Raw genomic sequence first — 18,848 nt, forward strand, 5'->3', positions numbered from 1 at the left:
CATCGAAATACGTGTGACCTCACAAACCGACACTCGTTCGCAATCAGCTTGACGGCGACAACCTTATTCGCCAGCCAACATTCAGTCGCAACATAGTGGCTCCAAGGAAAAGCACAAGTCAACTATCACCCCGGTCCAGTTTCAAAGTCCTCAGGCCCACTGCTACGGAAAATCAGCCTGCGCATGACAGCAATATCACCATCGCCGAACCACCAGTGTCCGCTGTGCCGAGGAACAGTTAGCACCGACTCGTTGTTTGCTATCTGCCTGTTCCTGAACCGGCCTCCATCCCTGGACTCGTTCTCCCGTTCCGGAACACCTCACACCCACAGCCGCCATGATGGCAAAGCAAGCACGCTATGGGGCGGTCCAGCCGCTTCAGATCTACCAGGACGATTTGTATGACCAGACAACACCCGTCATCAGTCAGGCCCCGATGCCTCTCGCAGCAAAACCACCTCGTCGTCCTCTCCAGCCTGCCAACAGCAACAGTGTCATGCTCAAACCACCAAGTACCATGGCGCCTCTGCAGAAATCGCCCTTGAAGCCGGCAAACGCACGGATATCAGATTCTTCCTCTGCCCCTACCAAGCCCCCTCAGGGTCAGAAGAAGCTCAACCACGTTCAGATGCCCCTGCCTGGCGCTTTGGCTCCGTCGACTGATTCTTTGCACAAACAACAACCCATGTCTAGGTTCAAAACAGTTGCTTCAAAGCCCCCAGCGCAGAATCTCACCAACCTTCAGTTTGTAGACCAGAGCCCGCAAATGACCATGTTCCCGGCGCCGACCCAGTTCAACCTACCCCTCGAGAATTTCTACCAGAAACCTTCCGGCAAACGAGTGTTGACTGATTCACCCACGTCCGATAAGGAATCGAGGCCGGCGAAGAAACAGAATACAGGCGAGCCTATACCGGTGCCAGAGCCCGGCTCGTTCCCTCCGATAATAGACGATGGAACGAAACCTCATCACAGTTATGCAACGCTTATCGGGATGGCCATTCTGCGCTCACCACAACGGCGTCTCACGCTTTCTCAGATATACAAGTGGATCGCCGAGACTTTCTCCTTTTACCAGCTTTCGGATTCCGGGTGGCAGAACAGCATCCGACACAACCTTAGTCTGAATAAGCATTTCATCAAGCAGGAGCGACCAAAGGACGATCCGGGCAAGGGAAACTATTGGGCCATCGAACCGGGGGCTGAGCAGTTCTTTATGAAGGAGAAGCCATCAAGGAAAGCGCCACCTTCGGCCGAGAACCTCCCAGTCATGTCGACACGCCTTGAGCCATCTCAGCCACTCGGAGTTCAGCCACAAGAACCCAACTCTCCGTCATCCCGGGCCAACAAACCTCAACCGCAGCTATCACAGGCACCACCACCACGACCTCAGCCACCTCAGGCGCCCCTGCCAGATGAACCCGTTCTACCACCGCAGCCCCCTACAACACAAGCTCAACTGGCCCCTCGCCCGACGTCATCACAGGCCACATTGATGCCTCTCCTTCCAGAGCTATCATCAGACGCCACGATTCCCGCATCCGAGATTGGATCGGTGGAGGATGTCACATATCAAGGGTTTGAGCATGGAGTGTCTAATGACTCCAACTTGTACTCGCCTCTTCCTGCAATTGTACAATCCTCGCCGCCAGTTCCTAAGCACTTAGAGGCCCGGCACAGCACAACGCCTCCCCAACCGCGAACCAAAGGACGCCGCAAGAAGTGGACCACCTCGATGGACGATAGTGGGTATATTTCATCGCTTGATTCTTCAATCTTGCGCCCTAGTCAGCATTCCAACCTGCTTAACTCTGCAGATCATCCGCGTCTCAGTACGGGTCGGGCTGAGGAGGAGATCGCTCGCCTTCGAACATCATCATACGATAGCCCATCAAAGGGCCGCTCATACAGCTACGCTCCCCCTTCTTCTTCCCCGCTACGTCAAGCTTCGGCTACCAAGTCTGGCCAAATGCTTCCGCCCCTAACACCGGCAATGAAACTCAAGGCACCACCTATGCCTCCACCGTCGGTATCCCCTACTACCAACCTTCGGTTACACCGCGAGAGCGTCCAGTCTATGGTTGACGCTACCTATCAACGTGTAGCCGCCTTGCTCCCCGAGGATGACTCCCTTTCACAACTTACACCCAACCCTACTTTGACTCTCGATGATATGCTGTACGGATTCGAGCGCGGAACAGATAATGTCACTTCGGAGATCGACATCTTCCAGGACAGTCCCTTTGGATACTATAACTTTGGAGTCTCGCCCGCTATCAACCAGTATAACGGTTCCCCGGTCAAGCAGTCAGCAAGACGGCACCGGCCTGAAAGGTCGCAATCGACCGGTGCGCTTACCGACATGACAAGCTTCTCTCGCGGCAATGGTAATGACGCGGCTTCTTTCCTCAAAGTGCCTTCTCAGCCAGTTGACTTGAACACTGGGACGCCGAGCAAAGTGTTTGAGGGGCTGCCCTCTTCACCGAGTAAGGTATTTCTGGAGTCTCCGTGCAAGATCAGCTCCGCGAGCAACGATAACCTTGAGAACCTGGAACCGTGGATGACAATGAATGATCTTTGCGGCTCCGACTTCCTAGAAGATAGCGACTTTTCCGGAATCGACATGCTTGCCGGGTTCGAAAAGATTGGCTCGACTCCTGCTAATACTTCGCGGCCCACTAACAACGCCCCTACGATAGCAGGCCTTCCTCCGAGGCAGTCATATAGTCGCTGCTACAGCAATATCTTCTAACCCGCCTATTCTCGTGTGTTCTTTTGCTGGATAATCGCTTTGTATAGCCTCGAATTTGGCTTTGAACGCATTATGACGATTACTACAACACTGTGAACCTGACTGCGTCGCATACCTCTTATGACATACGATCTTAAGGCATCACGACCATTAAGCTCTATTACATTTACCTCATGATAACGAATAACCCCTTGTCGCCGTCAAATATGGTGGTCACGAAGAAAAATTGCATCAACGGCGTTTACTTTCGATTCACAAAAGAGACTCTTGTCCTTGCTATCCTCCCTTTTATCTTGCCTTTTGAACTTTCCATCAACTCAAAAAAGCCAGGACCCTGCAAAGAGACAATTGGATGGTCTGCCTTCCCTCAAGGCCATTGGTGCTAGGTTTCTGTTGATGTTGCTGCTTTTTCTGTTTTTCTTTTACTCCGGTGACATACCGGTTTCTTGGCCCAAGGTCATTTGACACAGCGTTTCTTCTGTTTCCTTTTTCGTTAGGTCGGTCTATTTGCTCTTACGGCCAGCTTGGGATGGGTTGGGTTATGGTCTCTTTGACCGGGTCTGAGAATGAGAAGTCGGATAACAGGTTAACAGCATGAAGGAGTCTGATGTGTTCTTCAACCGCTGTTTCGGATTTCTCCTGCCGCGGTATGGATGGCAACGATGGGTATGGTTTTGGTATTTCAATGGATCGGGAAATGGATACAGAGATCCTTGCTTGTTTTTCACCGGTTCAGGAAAGGGATAGTTTTGAATCCGGTCGGCTGATGGGTAGGTTCATGTGCATAGCAAGAGCGATACGGCATGGGTTAGTTGATTGTGTTAGGTTTTTGTCTGTTTTATTCTTTTCCTCCTGGGGTGTTCGGTCGGATATCAACGTCGTCATGAGGTATCGGCGACGCAGGACATTGGCACATATTCTGATTTCCCCATCTTCTTTTGTTTTCATTCTGGGGTTCAATGTACGGTGCCCGTAGTAGCTCAGTATGACTGAAACAAACAAACAAACAAACAGACATGAGTTACTACAGCGCCTTGTCCTTTGTGTGTTCTCTTGTTACAGCCTTTACGAGTACTCTGCTTCTATAAACCTCACAACCACCTGGTTATAAACAAAACAGTGTACTTGCCGCCTCGTCCCATGTCGCCCTCATGTTGTTGAATTGAATACGCCTCGGGGGGTTAAATAATTTGTTCCTTACAGTAAGCCAGCTGTGTTAGGAAAAGAATATTAGTGCTGGAGTCGGTATAGATGCAGGTGCAGATACATGTAATAATGGATTGACAGATGGAAGATGCATGTACTTAGGTAGTTGCAGAGCGGAAGAAGGTTTTGTGGTTCCCCGGTAGTAAATCTTAGCGCCCCTCTTCTTCCAAGAGGGGGGAATATTTGAGAAAGCTGAGAAGCCGGCGTATTTATTTCTGAAGTTCAGCAAAGTAACTAATTCCGAATTTCTGCAGGCTTTCCTACTCCTCACTCAACTCCCACGCAGCTTCGTAAACACTGAGCCGTACTGTGATCATTGGAGTGTGTATCAAGATGATCGATAGTCCTGTATATTAGTTGTCCCAATGAATCCAAAAGATCTCTCTAGCCAATATGGGTAGCGCGGTTGATTTCTATGCTGATTATCAGCAACAACAGAAAAGACTATCAAATGCCAAAAAAGGGATCGGTTTTTTTGTGATGAATAATAGTAATAATTTCCTTCGTCCAGGCGTTTATGCTATTACCCCCCCCCCCCTCAAAATACGTAAATCGATGAAACATATCTATGACTAACCCGGTTCGTTTGGTCCCCTGTTGTAAGTCCCGTTTAACCTTCTCCGTCCCGTCCCCATATCCTGTGATCCCATAACGCCCTTTATCCATGCTTGTTATCGATGAGATCATAATAAACATCTTTCCTCGCTCCTTGGAGGGTTAGACACTCCAATTTCCCCCTCCCAAAACTGCTGCAAGCCTTGAATGATTATAGTGTAGCGGAAACCCGATGTTGAATGGCATCAGAAATCAGGAGGGAAGATAAGCGTCAAGAATGCCGCCCTGTTGTGTGTGGTCCCGTTCAAGCCTGAAAAAAAAAAAAAAAAAAACTCGCTCATTCCACCTCAAACCCCCTCATCGCGTTCAACGTCTCTTCTCAACCGCAGGCCTGTCTGTCCCTTTTTCACCAAGAATGATGATTCCCGCCTCTTCACCTAGTTTATCGACGCTTCTCATCCTACTCTGTCTCATCGCCTCCTGCTCCGCCTTTATCTTCTGCTTCCCGGATTCGCTTCCTCTTCCTTATCGAGGACATACTGGAACTCTCTGTCCCACCTATCAAGCGTCCTGCCGCACGCCTCATCCAGCCTCACAGCAGCATCGCGCACCGAAAGGCCCACGTTCACGATCACACTCCCTACAGAGTTGAGGAGCCAGGGGGGACTGTCCTTCTAGTAAATACCCATCCTGGTGGCCCACGAGCCAACAACCGCCGCTGCCGCACCGCCCGCGGCACCTGCTAGCCCGCCTGCTCCTCCTCTCCCTGCCCCTCGTCCGCTTCCGCCAGTTCCGCTACTGCCACCGTTTCCTGAGCTTCCAAAATCGCTTCGTGCGGCTGCTTCCTTGCTGGCGCTCTGAAGGTGTTGCTGGGAGGTGACGTGGAGGCCGTGGTGTGGGTTGACGTTGATCTGGTAGGTGAAGGGATTGGAATCGTTAGTGGTGATGGGCGGGATGTGGTCCTTGTGGGTGTTTGCGATGGTGATGCATTTGAAAACGGTTGATTGGAGGGTGGATTCCATTGCGTTGCGAACTTTATGTCGTTCTTTTTGACCAGGCAAAACGCAAGGGTTAGCTGTCGCAGTTTCAATCTGTAAGAATACCGGGATAAAATAACATACCTGACTCCGTCCTCGGCTCAGCGACCGTCACCTTGACCGTCCAGTTCTCCCAACATACCTCGTCGTCGCCCCTCCCCATACCGTACCACGTCTTCCTGCGCTTCTTCTCAAAGAACTGCACTGTTATCTGCCCGCGACCTCCACCGCCTCCGCTATAGCCGGGGCCACCGGCGCCATAAGGATGTTGTGACGAGGACTGGTTGCGGTCAACCTCGAGCTGGCGCACGAGCGTGGCGACCCGCTGGTCAATGAGCGTCTCGATCTCGGCGTCGGGAATGTAGGCCAGTTCGAGGCCGCACACGTCGCGCGTCTTGGGTTCGTGGGAGACGAAGTAGCGCAGGAAGAAGATGGTGTGGAGGATGCCGCGAACGACGTCGCGCACGGAGGCGGGATCGGCAAAGGCTTCGAGAGTGAACTCGGGCGCGACTTTCTCCATGGTTGCGGTATCGGTATGTTACAGATTGGAAATTATCGCTGGGGTGCTGGGATGACGGCGGTTCCTATTTTGTTTTGCGCGGCGGGCTGAGGTTTTTGCGGAGAGAAGCCCGGCGCTTCCCGTCGTTCAGGTCTTCTTTCCCTTTCCCGGTTTCTTTAGGTCATGCGATCACGGCAGGCGACCGTCGGCGACAAGCGATAAGCGGCGGCAGGATGGGATGGTGGAGGGGTAATGGATTTTCGGATCAAGGTACAACAAGTACGGCAGGAAAATACAAAATGCAATTTGATGGAACAAATCGAGGGGCAAACGCAGAGTCACCACGGCAGCAGTTCTCTGCACTCTGCAAGGTCTGCAGAGATCTATCTCCCTAGTTCCCTGGCGCGGCTTCGGGGGCGGCTGCTGGGCGGTCAAAGAGGTTTCGTTAAGGACAAGGGCGGTTTTTGGCGGATGATGGTGTGACGTTGTTCCAACTTCCCCCTGTCACTTCCTGGCTGCGGGACCTGCGGGACCCCGGGGGTCGCCGGAGCCCAACGCTGTCTGCAAAAACTGAAGCCCCACAACCCCGGATTTGGTTGGGGGTTGAAGACTGGGATTGCTCTTTTGAGAAAGAGAAAATGACATCAGCAGATTTGACCCCTTTTCATCGACTAAAGGCAACTAGGTAAGTATGGCCAGCCCTATCAGCCATTGGAGTGTTCGAGAAGCGTCGAGTCTCTGTTCTTAGAGTTGCGCGTTTACAGTGTTTAGAAAAAGATGATGGGAATTCGACAATACACATCGTCGTTACAAATGCCCGATTGATTTGGTGAATCCTTTTTGGTTTTTCTTTTTTTACCCCTGTCGGAGCTCGACCGAAGCTGGACCAAGTCGTAATTTACATCGATATGTTACAGATGGTAACAAAACGCAACCTACACACAGGCACGGCACTGTGGTCGGCTGACAGGGTTAGGGTCCTCGTAAAGATCGATCAGCCCTATCAGTCGGGTGTGATGACGAGCCGAGGTTATTACGCTACGGGGGGGTATCCGCTTGATGGATTTACAGTACCTACAGGGGCGCGACCTGGACTCCCGTCCCGAATCTCCATAGCGGAAGCTGGGGGCGGGCTCTTCACCGTTGGAGACGCAAACTTCGAAACCTCGAGATACCCTTCGACAACCAGCGCATTGCATACCTACGATACGATACCGGCCGATTACATATGCCCCATTGATAAACGACCTTTGAATAAGACGGGGCACAACTAACTGAGCTAAACTCCAAGCGCCGCCATGTTCGCCTCGACGCGGCAGTGGTTCAAGCGCAATCGCACGCCCTTGGCCATCGGTGCTGGTGTTGTCGGCGCCGGCTACGTCGCGACCCAATATGTCCTGACCAAGCTCAACAATGCGCGCGAGCGCATGAGCAGCGATCGCATAGCCAAGGAGAAGTGCGCCCAGTCACCAAAAGACCCAGACAGACAGAATGTCCTTGACGTCGCCGGCTAACCCCTGAACCCCCTATCGACAGTTTGCGACGCCGCTTCGAACAGAACCAGGAGGACTGCACCTTTACCGTCCTCGCCCTCCTACCTACCGCGACCACCAACATCCTCGAGGCCCTCAATACCGAAAGAATCACATACGAGATCCAGCAGATGAAGAGCCCAGCCAACAGGAAGAAGAGCATCAGCTCCCTCGCCCCAACCATATCCGAGGTCGGCACCATGGACGACGATGGCCGTAGTATGATCAGCGGATTCAGTGTGCAGAGCGACGGTGGCGCATATCCCAGCTTCCTGGCCCCAGGGCCTCTACCATCTGTCGCAGAGGGCGAGTCGGCCGGCGGCGATGTTCCCCAACCAGAGGCGCCCAAGAAGTCGCGAAAGACTAAGAGACAGCTCTGGGATGACCTCAAGATTAGCTGTGAGCACGCTGGTCGTCCTCCATATTTCCCACTTGACCCAAACTAACACACACCATCGAACAGCAATTACCCGTTCCTTCACTTTGATTTACACTCTCGGTCTACTGACCATGCTCACACGGATCCAGCTCAACCTCCTCGGCCGTCGCAGCTACCTCTCCTCCGTCGTCTCCCTCGCCACCGGCTCCACGCGCGAGGGCGCCATCGCGCTCGAGAACAATGATGACGACGGCGATCTCGACGGGGAAGGCCAGGCCTACGGCTCCGATTTCGAAGTCAACCGCAAGTACCTCACCTTCTCCTGGTGGCTTCTCAACCGGGGCTGGGTAGACGTCATGCAGCGGGTCGAGTCCGCCGTCCGACAAGTCTTTGGTCCTCTCTCGCCTCGCGACACCATCACCTTCGACGCCTTCTCCAAGCTCACTCGTGAGGTGCGCACCATTATCGAAGGCTCTCCTGCCGGTCAGGGAGGCGGCGCAGCAGCAGCAACCACGCAATGGCTCCCCTTCCTCCTCCCACCACAAAACATGGAAGACTTTGTCCTCCGCGAATCCGGCATCCTGCTAGAAGACGACTCACAACAACTCTCGTCGCCGCCCAGCGCCACCCCCGGGGAGGGCGGCGGCGAGTCCACCATCTCCCTCCGCCGCCTCCTGGACGAGACCGCCGACCTGATCGAGTCCCCCGCCTTCTCCTCCGTGCTCACTCAGCTTCTCGACGAAGGCTTCGCCGTCCTTCTTGACCGCAAACTCACCGTCGGCGCCTTTGAAGCGCACGCCCCTCCCGCCGCCGTCCCGCCCGCCGTCACACTGACTCCCGAAGCCGGCGGCGCCAGCGGCGCAGACGACGTGGTCACATCCACGACCCTCGTTGCCACTTCGTCCGATCTCCACAACGCGCGCCAAAGTATCGACATTGAACGCCCCGTCACCCGCGCCGTCTTGCTTCCCAAGATCCTCTCCATCCTCACGCGCCAGGCCCACGCCATCGGCAACGGCATGCCCAACGAGTACCTCCAGGCCATGGAAGGGGTTCGGGACTTGGAAGGGTTTGCGGCGGTGGTGTACAGCAGTAATTGGCAGGCCGAGATTGCTAGTGAGGAGTATGCGGGTGGTCCGGCACCTGCTGTTCCTCCTCCACCAGCAGCAGCTGCTGCTCCTAGTAGGGGAAGTAGGAGAGAAAGGACAGCAGCAGCAGCAGCAGTAACAGTGGAAGAGTCAGGGGTATTGGTGGAGTCACAGCCACTAGGTGGTTCGGGGTCGACGGCTGTGGAAGAGAGCCTGGTGGTTGTGGATCCTAGTCCTGATCCGACGGCTGGGTTTGATAGTGCATGGGAGAGGGCCATGAGCGCGTCGCAGGCGGGGTCGAGGGGCCCGTCTTTTGAGGATAGGAGATAAATATTGGCCCAGTGTAATTGTTTATGTGTGAAAGGTTCATTATGCATTGGATGGAAGGATAGGACGGATGATGAAGGGTGGGTTTTCTTGTATGATGGGTAGCGGCGTATAGTGCAGAGGGAAAGGAGAGGAGTAGGATGGTGGGGCTAGATAATGGGGAGTTCATGTTATACTATTACTACTACTACCAAGATATCATTACACGTATTAGATGAAATAAAGAGGAAACACAGCGTCCCGAGGGTTGATATTGGCTGAGAAGCAATTTGTCAATGTGGCATTAATTTGTTGGTATCGCTATGTTCGTTCTCATATTACAACGAGTATGTGGTATGCTTGTTTCGCCATGTCTATCACGGCCATCCCTCGCCGGTGCTCTCGACGGGTCATCACGTCTTTATATGCATACGTTCCTCCTCTTCATCTGGTCTCATGGCGAGGCCAGTTCCGCAAGCGACCAGGTCCATGAATTGGTCCTCTTGTGTCTGCATGAAAACTGGACGCAAAAACCCTCTCTACTCATTCCGTTTTAGTGGGTCCAGGCTCTCGCTCGCGAATCGACCATGGTTTGGGCTCGGGCTCTTTTTCATCTTTTCGCAAGAGGCCATAAGCCAGACTTTAACCAAGGTCTTGTCCCGGGGGAGCCACATTGCATTGCCTTTGCTCCGTTATCGCTGGCCGCCGGCTTGACCGCTATGTGTCGAACTCTTTCATCAGCTTTTTTGTGTCTGCCAGGGGAGCAGAAAACTGAGCGAGTATGTTGATGGGGTTGGGTGGGCTCACGACGGTGGATGGAGTGTCGCTGGAAGAAGCCCAAATGCGAGGCCCGGGCCGATTCGGGTGTTTGTGCTCATGTGCTGTACTGTAAATCTCAATCAAGGGCTGGATGAAGAGGTCTCACATTAAACCAGTGATAAACTGATTTAGGCCCAGCTCGAATAGCTCGTTCCTAACGCCGGCGCCGCCTTTGTGTTCGACGGGTGCGAGAGGGTTTTTGACCACTGTTTTTTCGTGGTTTATTATTAGCCCCTAATCCTATTCCCTTCAGGAAGAGAGAGAGAGAGAGAGCATCAGCCAGACAGACTCACCATATTCACACCACAAATTGATGTATATCTGATGCATCACGTTCCGCATGCTCAGCGTCCCCGTGTCCGTCAGCATGACAAAGCGTAGGTTGCTCGCCGTCTCGTAGTAGTGCAGCTTGTACTGGGCTGTCCTATAACTGATGAAGGCGTCGTCTTCGCCGCCCAGCTTGCGCACCATGTTGCGCAGAGAGAACACGGTGCCGAAGATCAGCTTGGCATCGTCCGAGGCTTTGTTGGCTGCGCTGACCGCCGAGCGTGTGCTGCGTAGCGTGTTGGGATTATGATGGTGAGGGTCGGAGGAGGCCACAGCGGCGCCGGTAGTGCTTGTCGAAATATCATGCTGTTGTTGTGCCCCCGGGGCAGGAGGGGGTGGGAGCCAGGTCTTGGAGTAGATGCATTCCGCTGTTGGTTGGGTAAGTAGAAGATCAATTGGGGGGAGATAAGGGGGTGGGTGGGCGGGCTTACTATGCCGATCGAAGATGTAAAAGGAGTAGATGACCATGGTTGGCGTTGTAGCTTCAAGTCGGGGCGCCTATAGCTTCGCTTTGTAGATTTGGAGGGGGAAGGGCAATTGGTATTGCGCAGCGCACAGGGCGGGAACGGCGGATCGATGTCAAGCGAGAAGACAAGGTGAAAGCGCTGCGTAGACGGCCTGGTGAAGCGAGGGTCGGGAAGAGCTGATGTTGGGACAAGACCTCAGCTATGCTCGGACGACGGTTGGTTGCGATTGCGACAGTTGCGATGATGATTGAATGCGGAGGGGATCCCTGCCCTGCCCTGCCCCCGGTGTCCGTCCGTTGAGAATGGTGGTTGTCGGGCAATCGGTCAGTGTCGGCAGCGGGAGTCGTTCGCCCGGGCGTCTATGCTGCTCCAGCTGCCACGGCGGCATGTGGGGTGCGGGTGCGCTACGGCTGCGCTAGACCAACAGTGGAAATGTCAGCACACACCCAAGCTGTATACCTAATTCGTCCCAACTCCCAAATAGTAAGGTACCTATACAGATATCATGTTCTTGGCCATTCGCCGCAAGCCCAGGCTTATCACAAATCCAATGGAAGTTCATCCATGACAGCGGAGGCCAACAGCTTCCATGGCAGGTGAAGAGGAAGTCAGAAAGTAGAAGTGCTGTAGATTTACAGTTGCCGCAGCGAAGCCATGTGAAATGTTTACTTTGGGTTGTTTTGACTAGTTGACATCATGCCCGATGGAGGGGCAAAGATTACAATAGAGGTACACATAGATCTTGATGATCTAGGTGTAGGTATCTGGCCACTCTCTGGGGAAACCTGACGGGCCCGATGATGGGATGGGACTCAACCAGTCGACTTTCAGGGGTCTCCCTTTGCCCACTTTTGGGTAGGTTAGGTTGTGACGGTTCCGCCTTTGTGTGAGCCGTGGGCGTTCCTGGCCGGATGAGGCCTCCCCATCCATCCACCAACCCATCGCTGAAAGAAACTGAAACGTGACGAGTTTATCATATTGCCGAGGCCAAGGAAAGTCCAAATCCTGCTACTCTCGCCTAGAGGTACAGGGACAGCCGAGCCTCATTAGACCTGGAGCCTAGGCGAGAATTGCAACATAACATCGTCATCTCTGAACTTGCCTCGTTTCCGAGAGAACCCCCGCACTAACCAACTAGCTAGGTAGCTGTTACATAGCTCCCATCAGCGCCAAAGCACCACCAAAAAAAGCCACTGTTCACGGCTCTTCCCGCTCAACATCTGTCGAACCATCCGTCATAGCTGACCTTTGATACGTACTAGAGTACACCTGCATTTACATCTCGTGTGGAGAGCTATCTGTTCAGTCAAGACGGAAATGTCTAGTCAACAACCTCAACACTCTCCCGGAACCCCTGATCCTCACTGCCCTACAACAACAACAACCTTCTCGCTACCACTCCGCCCACGCCTTTCCGGCGCCCAAAGCACAATGGCCGTCCATCTTGAACCAGAGCACCAACAGACCACATCTCTCCCTCTGCTCTCACCGGGCATCTCAGTCCAGTTCCATGGCGACCCTACCGACCATGGCAGGCCGAGACCGGCAACGCCTCCTCACACTCATTCGGCCCCTCCCCAAATGCAACAATATCCGAGTCCCCTGAGACATCACAAGAGAACCCCGTCCTTCCACAGAGAAGTCAAGGAAACCCTCAACGCGAGATCCGAGTATCTGGACGACGATGTCGACGGCTGTTCCCGCCAACGCATCAACCAGTATCTGATCAAGGACGAGATAGGCCATGGCTCTTACGGCGCCGTACGTCTGGCCACCGACCAGTTCGGCAAGGAGTATGCCATCAAGCAGTTCTCCAAGGCTCAGCTCAGAAGGCGCGCTCAGTCCAACATCCTACGCCATGCACCAAGAGGCCCGCGGAACCAGTCCATCTCTCGCTTTTCAGAGCAGAGGCTTCTTGAGGCCAAGGATGCCCTCTTTCTCATTCGGGAGGAGATCGCCATCATGAAGAAGCTGAATCATCCCAACCTGGTCCAGCTGTATGAGGTGTTGGACGATCCCGAGGATGATTCACTCTACATGGTTCTGGAAATGTGCAAAAAGGGCGTGGTCATGAAGATGGGCATTCATGGTTCGGTTGAGCCTTTGCCCGAGGAACAATGCCGGTTTTGGTTTCGTGATCTCATTTTGGGCATAGAGTATCGTAAGTCCTCTGTCTAGTATCTTGTCACCATAACGCCTTGGCTTACATTCATGTCAATAGTACACTCGCAAGGAGTGATCCACCGCGATATCAAGCCGGACAACCTGCTCCTTACTGAAGACGATGTCCTCAAGATCGTCGACTTTGGAGTCTCCGAAATCTTCCAAAAGACAGATGAAATGAAGACCGCCAAGCCTGCAGGCTCACCAGCTTTCTTGCCCCCTGAGTTGTGCGCAAAGCATGGTGATGTCTCGGGCAGGGCAGCCGATATCTGGTCCATGGGTGTTACCCTCTATTGTCTGCGTTACGGCAAGCTTCCCTTCGCCCACGATAACCAGCTCGACATGTGGGAAGCAATCAAGACCGAGGAGCCTCAGTTTCCACCTGACGAGAAACCCGAGTTTCTTGACTTGATGCATAAGATCCTGGAGAAGGACCCGGCTAAAAGGATTACCATGCATGAGCTCAGGGTGGGTGACCTCGTTAACCGAAGCATCAGGTACAGCTAACTGACAAAATCATCAGGAGCACCCTTGGGTCACCAAGAACGGCCAAGACCCGTTGCTGAGCGAAGAAGAGAATTGCTCTGAGCCAATCGAAGTACCCAATGCTCTCGAAGTCAACCATGCCGTTACCCGGAGAATGAGCCACCTGTTCTGTGTGGTAAGTGAAATCTTACTACTTACGTATCACTCATCTCTAACAAAGTCCAGATGAGAGCAATCTCGAAATTTAAGAGCCTCCTCAACCGCAACGGAGCCACGCCCAAATTTCAAACCCAAACCCTCGAAGTCCACCCTGGCAAAAACGAGCCACAAACAGCAGACATCAACTTTTCCAACACCAACTTCAAGGACCCTCAAAATGAGGAATCCACAGCCGAGTTCGCCAGTCGTATCCTTGAAGAGCGCCGTCGATTCTTCAATCCCACCGGTTCCCGCACCTTTGGCAACGACCGAGCCTTACGCGGGCAGTACAACCTCAGCGGTCCTCTCCATCCCCTCGCCACCGGAAACCCTTCTCCTTCTTCTACACAACCGTCGTCCACCACCACCGCCACCTCATCCTCTTCCACCATTACTTTGACCGACACCACGACCATCTCAGCGGGTCTAGAGACTTCCGAACAACAACAACAAGAGCAGCAGCAGCAAGCTCAACAGCAACAAAACCAGCAACCCCAACCACCGCCCCATCTCGGCATCGGCGTAGGCGGCGACGACACAAGCTTCGCCATCAACCCCTCCGACCTCCCGCCCGCCGACCACGTCTCCGAGTCGCCCACCATGGTCGACTTCAACATCTACGATAACGCCTTTGAAGCCGAGATTGAGCGAATCAAGCGGTCCGCTAGCATTGGTTCTATTGGCGGCCGTTGTAGGAATAGTAAGGCTAATGAACGAAGAGAGACGGGCACAGGCACGGGAACAACGTTTTATCACACGCGGTTGAATAAGAAGAAGCATGATACTGCTATTTTGGGGAGTGATGGCCAAGAAGAGGTGGGGGAGCAGGGGCAGAGGTTGTGGTCTGGGACGGGGAAGGGGGATGATAACGTGGAGGGGGCTGGGGATTCGCCGAGGAGATTGTGGCAGCCGCGAGGGGAAGGACCAGGGGAGGCGGGAAAGGAGCGGACAAGTGGATTTGCGGATGTGGTAGCTAGAGCTATGGAAGGGGCGAAGGAGGTGGCGGTTGGGGGTGTTGAGCTGGAGGGAGAAGGGAAGGACGGGGAGGGTGGTGGACAATAGTTGAAGGTGAGGCAACATGGGAAACTGCGTGTGTGAGCAATGAATTGTTCTATGGAGGCCTCGCTGTGATGGGGCAGCGGAATGATTCCTATTTTGGTATAATGGACCTCAAGTCCGCAGATCATCTAGTACCTGGGCGGTTTTGTTTAGAATTGGCTATGTAGGTATTTCTACCTTTGGGCTATTAAAAACACGTCACCAAATGTTGCTCTTTTGGAGTCAACGAAAGTGTGAGTATACACCTAGTCCTATTTTGCAATATCTGAATAGGAGATCTGAGTCATTTTCATTAATCCCATCTCTTAAACCTCAATTCTCTTTGATTCTCTCTTCACTTCTCCTTGTATTAACTCAATGGAACATCTCCAGACACGAGTATGTTCGACATTGAGGTTTCTTGGGAAATATATATATATATATATATATATATATGTCATGAGTGTCCTTCATGGATAAAGGTACGCTAAAAGTGCTATATACGTCCAGACAAAGCTGCCCTACCTGACCAGGTACCAAAGTCTCTAATCGAACATGTATAAGCTCGGCAAGCCTCCGCATTGAGTAACCCTACTGAAACCGAATTTGATAGATCGCCTACCTCCAGGCCAGGCCAGTTGAAATGATGGGAATGAAAGCTGGTGGATGGTAGTGGCGCTTGATGGATTCACTGGCGCGAAGTGAATGCCTACCATATGTAGTTACCTCAATGCAGTGCGTAGGACAAGTGAGGACAAGCGAGAGTTCAAGTCCAAGTCCATTTACTCCATCCATCCCCTTTTCAGTTTCCCATGTTCCCCGCACGACTTTGAGGTTACTGCTTCCCTCCTTCTTGATATCTCACAAAGTTCCATCTCTGTGCACACATCGATATTACCGAATATTCTGCCGACTGGGTGTTCGCTCGTGTAACGCACCTATCTTTTGGGTGCAGGAGTTAGGTACTTGCCCCTCGCTCTAACCCCCCCCTCCTCAACTGCTCGTTCAATCTCTCTCGGTTGGCGCACCCGAAACATTAACCATATTCCCACCAATCATTCAGTCAGTCACTTGACCTCAAGTCGTGTTAATGATGCCGATTTTTTTGCGCGGTCCTTGCCATTTGATAAGTCTTTCTTCGATAGTTCGCTCACTGTTTTATTGATCGTTACACCCGTCTTGTTAAACTCGACGGTGTTGGTACGCATAACTACCTCCAAAACAGTTGGACGTGCATAAGAAATTAGGTAGTGTTGAAGGAAAGAATTAGGTAAGGGTTGAGATACGGAACCCATAGCTGTGTAGTCTATCAAGTCCGAGTTCAAAACTGCTTGAACAGCTGGGCGTCAAAGTGTTGTCATTTCTTCTTTCGAGAGGGTATAAGATATATCTTAACGCAGTAAACCACGCCTTGTGCGAGGTCGAGAGACTCGATGACAATGAAAAGCCCTAATGGACGTTAGGATGGCCTTTAAAGTTGAGGCTGGTAATACCTCGAGGTAACCATCCGCAAGGCAAGGAGGGTAATAACGGCATGAAGCGACACACCCCATCCTATCCTTTTCCTCACCGCTGCTTCCCATGTACATGGCACATCTACCTATTGGGGAGGTTCCTTCCCCAAAGGACTCTGCCGAGCCTGCCAACCATGATAGAGGTACTATACTACGCCGGAACGCTTTATGACCGTGTGCTAAGCTTCTCCTTATCCCAGCAATAGGTCTCCGATTCCAAAGAAGATCCCAGGAGTGGCTAATGCACACTCGCGTGATCGGTTGCGTTATGTATGCGCATGGCGTTTCCCATGTGGAATGTGAACATGCGTGCATACATTGAAGGCAATGGACCCCAACATCACTTGTGCTTGCATTCATTTTATAAGCATAGGAACTTTGCTATTTATTCTCGCGGAATGGGCGTGTGATTGACATCGTTCAGTCTGCTCGGTGATAGAGAGGGGTTGTATCACCGTTCACAGGCAAAAAAACGAGCGGGTGGTTGTATTATTGTTAGCAAAGGTCGGACTGTTCTGTGTGGTTTACGTTGATGATAGCAAAGCGGGAGAGAGAGACCATGAAGATGAAGGTCAACCAGACATTGAATCGTTTGCGCCGAGGGGGGTGTTGGATTTTCTCACAACAGGACTCTGCGGTTTAGTGCGCCCATACATGTAGGCAGGTGAGTGCACCGTTTGCGAGCTTCCAAGGCCGCAGTTGGGACAGAGCCCAAATAAATGATTCACAAGGCCCGAAGTCGTGGATAAAACCTGCGCGGCACATCCGCAGATGTACTTGGGTTGAGTATCGCAACCTACACCATTGACGTAACCAGAATGAATGCTCAGACTACCAAGACGGCTGTACTGCACTGCCGTGACACATGGGATCTCCATTTCCTCACGTTGTTCAAAGATAAAAAAAATCAAAAGGATCGAAAGTGTTCCGATAATGACGGAGGACAAGAAAAAAAAAAAAAAAGGTCTCGAGACAACAGGGTTGGGAAGCCGTTGGAGGCCTCAACAAGAAAGGGTCCATTCAACTTGGCAAAAGGCTTGGAAATACACAGCAGGAGTTTCATGAGCAATACAAGCTTTTGCCAAGTCGGTGGCTGCAAATCTTGGAAGTCTTGGGTTGCGGTTACATATCGGATGGACGGTCGGGGTAAAATAGGTATGAATCGGGAGCTGGGATAGATGAGACGGCTTATGAGGGTTCGCTGAAAGGGTTCAAGAAGATATGAAATACGGATGGAAAGATTCGACAGCGTCTAAGGTGGCAGTGTAGTGTAGTAGCCCAGTTCACACAATAAGCTAGGCGATGTCAGCGTTGCTGTCGATGACACCAGTCCTATGTTCCCAAGTTGTCATGTTCAACAAATAATCAACACCAATCCTTGAACACCCGAGAAAATGGCGAGGGTAATATACTGACTGTGCTTACCTAGTGCTAGTGCAGATCCAGTGTACATAGATGGGTGTCATCGGAAGACTGCCAAGGACGGCAACCTACCTGGCGTCTGTTGCCGTGCCCCCTTCATACGCATAAACATGACCCGTACGGAACATATCGGTATTTCAATTTGTGCCCTTGTGCGTTATCGACCAAAGTAGTATAAATGATGACCAGAACATGTGCGTATCACCGCCACGTGTGGAAGTGTTTCGTTTTGACAAGGGAAGAAGAGCAGCGGCAGCAGAAGGCTTGGTGGTATTGCCGGTACCACCGGTACTGTCAAAGTCATGCCCCGAACCGAATGGCAGTTTAGCGTCTCAATTCCGAAATGACAAGCAAGGGGTCTTCCCCTCCACGAGCATCACATACCTACACTATGGTAGATATTGTGGTAGAGGACTCAGTGCCCCCCCCCCCCCCCCTACCTGTTTTGTCGTTTTCTTTTCCCCCCTCCTTACCCCACCATCTTCTACACCCAACGTTTGTCTATCGTTCCCAGCACATGTGTTGCTCACACTGCCTGAGTGTGTTTGATCGTCAAGATCGTCGAAAATCTGTCGCGAGCACGGTACCACCAAGAAATTTTCTGGGCCCTACGCTCATGTCGATCAAGGCGGTCTTCGCGGTAGCTCTCTGCTACACTAGAGATATACATAGGGATGCATGTTGCGTGAGCTGAGACGATGTCGAGCCTTGCAAGACACTCTCCACATACCCTACCTAGCGTTGAGACATGCGGCACAGGCGCTGATAGGCAATGGACTGTTTTGTCTGTCCAGGTTGTGACTTGTGACACCTGTCAGCGTGGATGGGACTACGTACGTGATGAGATCACCTACCTTATCAACCTCCCGAAGGGTTCCAGGAATCAATCCGATGACTTGCATTCCATGAGTACCTACCCTAAGGACGGCGGCGGATTTGGCGAACACCAAAGGGGCCAAATGGGAGGTATGCACTTCCAGATGCTCCAAGAGTTTCGAGCATACCTAGGCAAAGGCGTCATGATGGGTGTTCTACCTTCTACCCATCTTGGTGAAAGATG

The 18,848-nt window shown here is 52.4% G+C and overlaps 5 protein-coding genes across 5 annotated transcripts; 3 read left to right on the forward strand and 2 right to left on the reverse strand.

Moving 5' to 3' along the window:
- Window position 1: 1 nt before the first annotated feature.
- Window positions 2-2,752, forward strand: B0T23DRAFT_439928 (uncharacterized protein; the record flags this gene model as incomplete). The annotated part of the gene is made up of 1 exon (XM_062840713.1): window positions 2-2,752. The coding sequence occupies exon 1, from the start codon at window positions 338-340 to the stop codon at window positions 2,750-2,752; it is 2,415 nt and encodes an 804-aa protein (XP_062693918.1). The 5' UTR covers window positions 2-337.
- Window positions 2,753-4,826: 2,074 nt separating this feature from the next.
- B0T23DRAFT_376699 (uncharacterized protein) lies at window positions 4,827-6,510 on the reverse strand. Its single transcript, XM_062836983.1, has 2 exons — window positions 5,635-6,510; window positions 4,827-5,558 (listed from the first exon to the last, which is right to left on the reverse strand). Exons 1-2 carry the CDS (start codon window positions 6,068-6,070, stop codon window positions 5,188-5,190), a joined length of 807 nt encoding a protein of 268 aa, XP_062693919.1. The 5' UTR covers window positions 6,071-6,510; the 3' UTR covers window positions 4,827-5,187.
- A 605-nt stretch (window positions 6,511-7,115) lies between these two features.
- B0T23DRAFT_376701 (Peroxin-3) lies at window positions 7,116-9,622 on the forward strand. Its single transcript, XM_062836984.1, has 3 exons — window positions 7,116-7,505; window positions 7,586-7,980; window positions 8,045-9,622. The coding sequence occupies exons 1-3, from the start codon at window positions 7,348-7,350 to the stop codon at window positions 9,376-9,378; spliced, it is 1,887 nt and encodes a 628-aa protein (XP_062693920.1). The 5' UTR covers window positions 7,116-7,347; the 3' UTR covers window positions 9,379-9,622.
- Window positions 9,623-10,216: 594 nt separating this feature from the next.
- Window positions 10,217-11,067, reverse strand: B0T23DRAFT_109624 (Longin-like domain-containing protein). The gene is made up of 3 exons (XM_062831842.1): window positions 10,932-11,067; window positions 10,467-10,868; window positions 10,217-10,379 (listed from the first exon to the last, which is right to left on the reverse strand). Exons 1-3 carry the CDS (start codon window positions 10,966-10,968, stop codon window positions 10,276-10,278), a joined length of 543 nt encoding a protein of 180 aa, XP_062693921.1. The 5' UTR covers window positions 10,969-11,067; the 3' UTR covers window positions 10,217-10,275.
- A 1,030-nt stretch (window positions 11,068-12,097) lies between these two features.
- B0T23DRAFT_109659 (kinase-like domain-containing protein) lies at window positions 12,098-14,979 on the forward strand. The gene is made up of 5 exons (XM_062831843.1): window positions 12,098-13,128; window positions 13,189-13,598; window positions 13,654-13,791; window positions 13,842-14,575; window positions 14,877-14,979. Exons 1-5 carry the CDS (start codon window positions 12,285-12,287, stop codon window positions 14,878-14,880), a joined length of 2,130 nt encoding a protein of 709 aa, XP_062693922.1. The 5' UTR covers window positions 12,098-12,284; the 3' UTR covers window positions 14,881-14,979.
- Window positions 14,980-18,848: the final 3,869 nt, after the last annotated feature.

Source organism: Neurospora hispaniola (assembly GCF_033458365.1).
Source record: "Neurospora hispaniola strain FGSC 10403 chromosome Unknown B0T23scaffold_3, whole genome shotgun sequence".
Lineage (NCBI taxonomy): Eukaryota > Fungi > Ascomycota > Sordariomycetes > Sordariales > Sordariaceae > Neurospora > Neurospora hispaniola.

What these genes read in the sequence shown, in the direction of transcription:
- B0T23DRAFT_376699 (XM_062836983.1), bottom strand. Translation starts at nt 6,070, where the DNA reads ATGGAGAAAGTCGCGCCCGAGTTCACTCTCGAAGCCTTTGCCGATCCC. An exon ending in TGAGCCGAGGACGGAGTCAG is followed by an intron (nt 5,559 to 5,634) that starts GTATGTTATTTT and finishes CTGGTCAAAAAG; the next exon opens with AACGACATAAAGTTCGCAAC.
- B0T23DRAFT_376701 (XM_062836984.1), top strand. Translation starts at nt 7,348, where the DNA reads ATGTTCGCCTCGACGCGGCAGTGGTTCAAGCGCAATCGCACGCCCTTG. An exon ending in GATCGCATAGCCAAGGAGAA is followed by an intron (nt 7,506 to 7,585) that starts GTGCGCCCAGTC and finishes CCCTATCGACAG; the next exon opens with TTTGCGACGCCGCTTCGAAC. An exon ending in GGATGACCTCAAGATTAGCT is followed by an intron (nt 7,981 to 8,044) that starts GTGAGCACGCTG and finishes ACCATCGAACAG; the next exon opens with CAATTACCCGTTCCTTCACT.
- B0T23DRAFT_109624 (XM_062831842.1), bottom strand. Translation starts at nt 10,968, where the DNA reads ATGGTCATCTACTCCTTTTACATCTTCGATCGGCATA. An exon ending in TTACATCTTCGATCGGCATA is followed by an intron (nt 10,869 to 10,931) that starts GTAAGCCCGCCC and finishes CCCAACCAACAG; the next exon opens with CGGAATGCATCTACTCCAAG. An exon ending in CAATTTGTGGTGTGAATATG is followed by an intron (nt 10,380 to 10,466) that starts GTGAGTCTGTCT and finishes ACGAAAAAACAG; the next exon opens with TGGTCAAAAACCCTCTCGCA.
- B0T23DRAFT_109659 (XM_062831843.1), top strand. Translation starts at nt 12,285, where the DNA reads ATGTCTAGTCAACAACCTCAACACTCTCCCGGAACCCCTGATCCTCAC. An exon ending in TTACCATGCATGAGCTCAGG is followed by an intron (nt 13,599 to 13,653) that starts GTGGGTGACCTC and finishes CAAAATCATCAG; the next exon opens with GAGCACCCTTGGGTCACCAA. An exon ending in TGAGCCACCTGTTCTGTGTG is followed by an intron (nt 13,792 to 13,841) that starts GTAAGTGAAATC and finishes AACAAAGTCCAG; the next exon opens with ATGAGAGCAATCTCGAAATT.